This window comes from Seriola lalandi, unplaced genomic scaffold, assembly GCF_002814215.2.
Source record: "Seriola lalandi dorsalis isolate HSWRI2012SDOR001 ecotype SW California unplaced genomic scaffold, Sedor1 jcf7180002034013, whole genome shotgun sequence".
NCBI classification, from domain to species: domain Eukaryota; kingdom Metazoa; phylum Chordata; class Actinopteri; order Carangiformes; family Carangidae; genus Seriola; species Seriola lalandi.
In genome coordinates, this window is record NW_019504614.1 from 1 (window position 1) to 5007 (window position 5007).

At 42.9% G+C, this 5007-nt stretch overlaps 2 protein-coding genes across 2 annotated transcripts; one reads left to right on the forward strand and one right to left on the reverse strand.

Moving 5' to 3' along the window:
• Nucleotides 1-372: 372 nt before the first annotated feature.
• LOC111646784 (mitochondrial enolase superfamily member 1-like) lies at nucleotides 373-2779 on the forward strand (the record flags this gene model as incomplete). The annotated part of the gene is made up of 12 exons (XM_087169630.1): nucleotides 373-459; nucleotides 553-579; nucleotides 666-738; nucleotides 843-881; nucleotides 1070-1152; nucleotides 1239-1361; nucleotides 1453-1587; nucleotides 1758-1799; nucleotides 1893-2022; nucleotides 2283-2382; nucleotides 2481-2562; nucleotides 2651-2779. Coding segments are annotated over 12 exons (1026 nt in total), but the record flags the coding sequence as incomplete, so codon positions are not given.
• Nucleotides 2780-2901: 122 nt separating this feature from the next.
• On the reverse strand, nucleotides 2902-4960 carry LOC111646795 (thymidylate synthase-like). Its single transcript, XM_023396338.2, has 6 exons — nucleotides 4563-4960; nucleotides 4253-4427; nucleotides 3963-4064; nucleotides 3670-3845; nucleotides 3504-3575; nucleotides 2902-3422 (listed from the first exon to the last, which is right to left on the reverse strand). The coding sequence occupies exons 2-6, from the start codon at nucleotides 4260-4262 to the stop codon at nucleotides 3285-3287; spliced, it is 498 nt and encodes a 165-aa protein (XP_023252106.2). The 5' UTR covers nucleotides 4263-4427; nucleotides 4563-4960; the 3' UTR covers nucleotides 2902-3284.
• Between the last annotated feature and the right edge of the window lie 47 nt (nucleotides 4961-5007).

Below are 5007 nucleotides of genomic sequence, written 5' to 3' on the forward strand. Positions count from 1 at the left end.
GCTAGATGTAACAAACTAATGCTTTGCAAACCGTTTGAAAGGGTTTCCAATCTTGAACTGAGACTTTTCAAGTAGAGGGTTCTTCACATGCAAGAAAAAAGCTATTTATAACGTGCAATAGATAATAAAATGTGAAAAGGAATAGTTCTTGAAGGTCCTGGAGTCCTTCGACATTTTAAAACCCTGTCTACCTAAAACTCTTAAACACACTTTTAAAAATTGTCCTATTAGTTCTTCACATTGAGTCTTTTTTGTGACTCCCATTTTCGATACACGTGTTGTTTGTTTTTTCAGTGCTATTTATGTAATGTTGAATATTTTAAGTGGTAGTCAAAGGTTGGCTTCTTAAATCTTTTGTCTTGTCCGAAACAGTTGGGACCGGAGAAAGGAGTGATCCACCTGGCCACTGCTGCGGTTCTGAATGCAGTGTGGGACCTGTGGGCGAGGGCGGAGGGCAAGGTGGGGCCATTAGACGAGAAAAAACACTATTTCCTTAACAAGTGTGACACCTCATGACTCGCAGCCTGTTGTCATCATTTTTTTTTCCTGCAGCCACTGTGGAAGCTGCTCATTGACATGGTGAGTCACAGGAAAAAAATTAAGATCATTATTGTCCAGGATGTGATCACAAGGGAAATATCATGCTCGTCCGTGTGTCAGTTCAGGACCCAAAGCAGATTGTCTCGTGCATCGACTTCAGATACATCACTGATGCGCTCACGGAGGAGGAAGCTGTAGGTGAGACGGGTTTATGACGCACGGTGTGTGACCACTAAAGTTTGGGGGGGAAAGAAATCCCTGCATTCTGAACAGTGGTCAAAGCTTTTTATTTTTTATTTCAGACATACTTGTGAACGCACAGGAGGGCAAGAAGCGGAGAGGTGAGCAGAAGAGAAAAAGACTCATAAATTACATGGTTGGATGGGATTTTGTGGAATGAAATTGCCTCTTTAGAAACTATTAGGTGCTATTAGCCTGCATAATAGGCCCCTACACTCCATGATTGCTCTATTAAAACTCACTTCTCAAGTATTTATTACCTGTGCCGACTGTTTCTTTCGCCTGCCAGAGGATCAGATGCTGAAAGTGGGTTATCCTGCTTACACCACCTCCTGTGCTTGGCTTGGATACCCGGACCAGCAGCTCAAACAGGTTCTCTGCGCTGTATAAAATGCACGACATATCTGTAGTTGGATAAAAAAAAAAGGCTTTTAATGACGAGCTGTGTTTTTCTGCAGCTCTGCACGGACGCGCTCGAAGGCGGCTGGACCAAGTTTAAGGTGAAAGTCGGCGCTGATCTAGAAGACGACATTCGCAGGTGTCGACTCATCAGGCAAATGATTGGACCAAATAACACGTTGGTAAATTTGTTTTTGTCGTGGACATTGTCTTTTTTTTTTTTAGGAAATAACAGAATATCCAAGTGTTTTTTGTTGTATATTTTTTTGTTAGATGATCGATGCCAACCAGAGATGGGACGTAGACGAGGCCATCAGCTGGGTGTCCCGCCTCTCGGAGTTCAAACCTCTTTGGATCGAGGAGCCAACGTCTCCAGATGACATCCTGGGTCACGCTGCTATCTCCAAGGTGAGAAAGAAGTTAGGTTGCTCTTGTGTTTTGAAGGCGTGGAGGGATTACGAGGTGACGGGGCCCTGGACACAGACATGTGAAAGGCTCTGGCCTGTGCCCTGTAAGTCTAATCAGTAATCCACCCGTGGCTCGAGACCGATACAAGGTGTTTGACTTTGTTGTTGCAGGCTTTGGCTCCACTCGGGATTGGAGTGGCAACAGGAGAGCAGGTCAGAGCCCAAGTTTCTTCTACGCTGCCTACTCTGTCTGTCTGATGACATGATGTAATGAAATGTCTGGTTGGCTGACTGTTTCCTCTCCAGTGTGCTAACAGGGTGATGTTTAAGCAGTTCCTCCAGGCCTCGGCGCTGCAGTTTGTCCAAATAGACAGCTGTCGGCTGGGCAGTGTCAATGAAAACCTGGCTGTGCTACTGATGGCCCACAAATTCAAGGGTAAGAGTTCAAACAAACAAAAAACAAAGCAGTGTGTAGATAAATGGTTAAACACATGGTAATAGGAAACTGAAGAGCTGAAATTTTAAATGACCCATGAAAAGATAAAAGATTTTCTCTTTGACCAAGTGAAAGATCAAAATTTAAAAGTATAAACTCTCTTTAACTGTATTGCTAACTTGTGTATTCAGTTATATTTTTAACACATCTGACTACATGGATATTACACTACACATGCTACCATGTCTTTTTCCCCTCAGTGCCAGTTTGTCCTCATGCCGGAGGAGTCGGCCTCTGTGAGCTCGTCCAGCATCTGATTCTGTTCGACTACATCTGTGTGTCTGCAAGTCTCAGCGACCGGTAAGAGCGGGATGTGTTTTGGTCTTTTTTTGTTCCCAGTTTGAGCTGTTGAGTGTCTGAGTAGCACATTATCACCGGCGTCACGACTTCCTCCCCAGGATGTGTGAATACGTGGACCACCTCCACGAACACTTCGTGAATCCCGTGGTGATTCAGGACGCCCACTACATGCCCCCGAAGGTACGACAGAGGGAAAGTTAACTTGCTCTCGTTACTCATTCACACTTATTGCTCGAGACTGTTTGTTTGTTTACACTGCTGTTCTCAGGATCCAGGCTACTCTTGTGAGATGCTGGAGTCTTCAGTGCAGAGACACCAGTACCCTGAAGGAGAGGCATGGAAAGCTGCACATGAACAAATGACGAAGGCTTAGTAAAACTCATCTAAGTTACAGTAACCCAGCTGGAATCTTCTTTTTTTTTAACTGCATAATTTCATTTTTACACTTGCAGCGCATTATTTAACTGCTACTAGTTTCCTGAAGCATGTCAATGAAAAGTATGCACAACAAAAGCAAAACAAATTTAACTTTTTATTTATAGAAATAAATCCTTTATTTTAAAATAAACCAGGTTAAAAGAACACCAGCAGTTCTGCTATAGAAAATTGTAGATTTGTTTTTCACACCAGTAAGAAAAAGAAAAAGAAAAAAAGAAAAGGTAAAACAACTTCTGTAACTAAATGATATAAAAGGTTTAGTTCACCAAAAATCACACACACAAAAAAAAATTGTGATTTAGATAAAGTTTAAAAATGTATGTATGATCTTGGTAATAAAAGAAAAAGTCGAACCGATACTATAAATTAAGAACAATGTGATAATTGAACTAATTGATAAATGAACTTTTCCCTCAAACACTATGCACCACATTCATCCCTAATTGCCTTTTAGATTGGGGTTGTTACACTGCCATCTGCATCTTGATGGTGGGATGGGGGTTGTAGTCAATAATCTCAAAGTCCTCTGCACGGAAATCATCGATACTCTCCACCTTTCTCAGGATCTTCAGCTTGGGGAAGGGGCGGATCTCCCTCTGGAGCTGCGGGTTTAGAAAGACGAGCTGATGTAAATTTAAAATCCAGTGGGGAAACGAGATTAAAAACTGTTTTCACTGACCAACCTGCACTTTGAGAGGTTCAATGTGGTTGACGTAGATGTGAGCATCACCCAGGGTGTGAACGAAGTCGCCAGTCTGAAGGGACGGAAAACAAAAACACATGACAGCTGAGGTAACAGGCTACCGCCACAATGAGCTACGAGCTTCGACATGAGGGCACTGCTCTTACCTTGAGTCCTGTGATGTGGGCGATCATGTAGGTAAGAAGTGCGTAGCTGGCGATATTGAAAGGCACTCCCAGACCCATATCGCCTGAGCGCTGGTACAGCTGACACGACAGCTCGCCATCACACACGCTGAACTGGCAGAGGGCATGGCAGGGGGGCAGAGCCATTTGGGGCAGGTCTGAAAAAGCACGTGTAGGGAGAGGTTTACATTTTACTCATCATACGTCAACAAAACGAGATTTAAGAGAGTTCTACACCAGTCTGAAATGAAGGTGAATTTTAGTATCTGCCGCACCTTTGACGTTCCAAGCGCACATGATGATGCGCCTGTCCTCTGGATTCTTTTTGATGGTGTCGATGACTTTCTGCAGCTGGTCAACACCTTGTCCTGTGTAATCTGTTGAAGGAAGGAATCAGTGACAAGGATCAATAAAAGATCTGAAGGCCGGTAATCCGTTAGGCGTGTACATCTGCAGCATGCCAAATATCAGCCGTTTAAAGGAATTGTTTAACACATTGAGATCGATCATCTTTGTGCGATTCAGCCCCAGTTACTTTGATGGGTGTGGCTTTGACATACTGTACCTGCATGCATGTTTGTGTATTCTGCACCAAAGTGCCTCCACTGGAAACCATACACAGGTCCCAGGTCGCCCTCCTCTCTGTCTGTGAACCCGAGATTGTCCAGGAACTCCCGGGACCCGTTGGCCTCCCAAATCTTCACCCCTTTCTCCGAGAGCTCCTTGGCATTTGTCGATCCCTGCGACAGACATCAAAATAAATATTGGCGCCTAATTCAGCGAATTGACTTGAAACCTCAAACAGAAATGCTGCATGTGAACTTAAAGGCTCAGTCCAACTAAATTGCAAAAAAAATCAAGCCGTCATTGCTCACCTTAATAAACCACAGCAGCTCTTCAAGGATCCCTTTCCAAAACACCCTCTTGGTTGTTAGCAAAGGAAACTGGTCTACAAAACACACAAAGAACACGAGCAGGTTATTTGACAGTATATATTATAGCCTGATATTTGAGAGGATTTAAAAAGAAGATACATCAACTGATTTTTTTTTTTTTTACATAAACAAACAATAACATAAATCCCTTTAAAAGTGATGATCAAAATTGTGTGACCAAGATATTCACTGGAAATGTTACAGTTGTAAAATAAACTTGTTGTTTGCCCTGTGGTGGAGAAAATAGATAATGGTGACCGACCACAAACAATTCATTAGCATTTCTGTACTGCAAGTCTTTGTTGCTATTCAGCAGATCGTTATGCAGAACCTGATCACATCTGTACTTAACTTTAATTTTCCCATTATTACTCCTACAGCACTG

Coding starts and splice junctions, on each gene's coding strand:
- LOC111646795 (XM_023396338.2), bottom strand. Junction 3,846..3,962: donor GTGCGCTTGGAACGTCAAAG/GTGCGGCAGATA, acceptor GTGCTTTTTCAG/ACCTGCCCCAAATGGCTCTG. Junction 3,423..3,503: donor TTGAACCTCTCAAAGTGCAG/GTTGGTCAGTGA, acceptor CTAAACCCGCAG/CTCCAGAGGGAGATCCGCCC.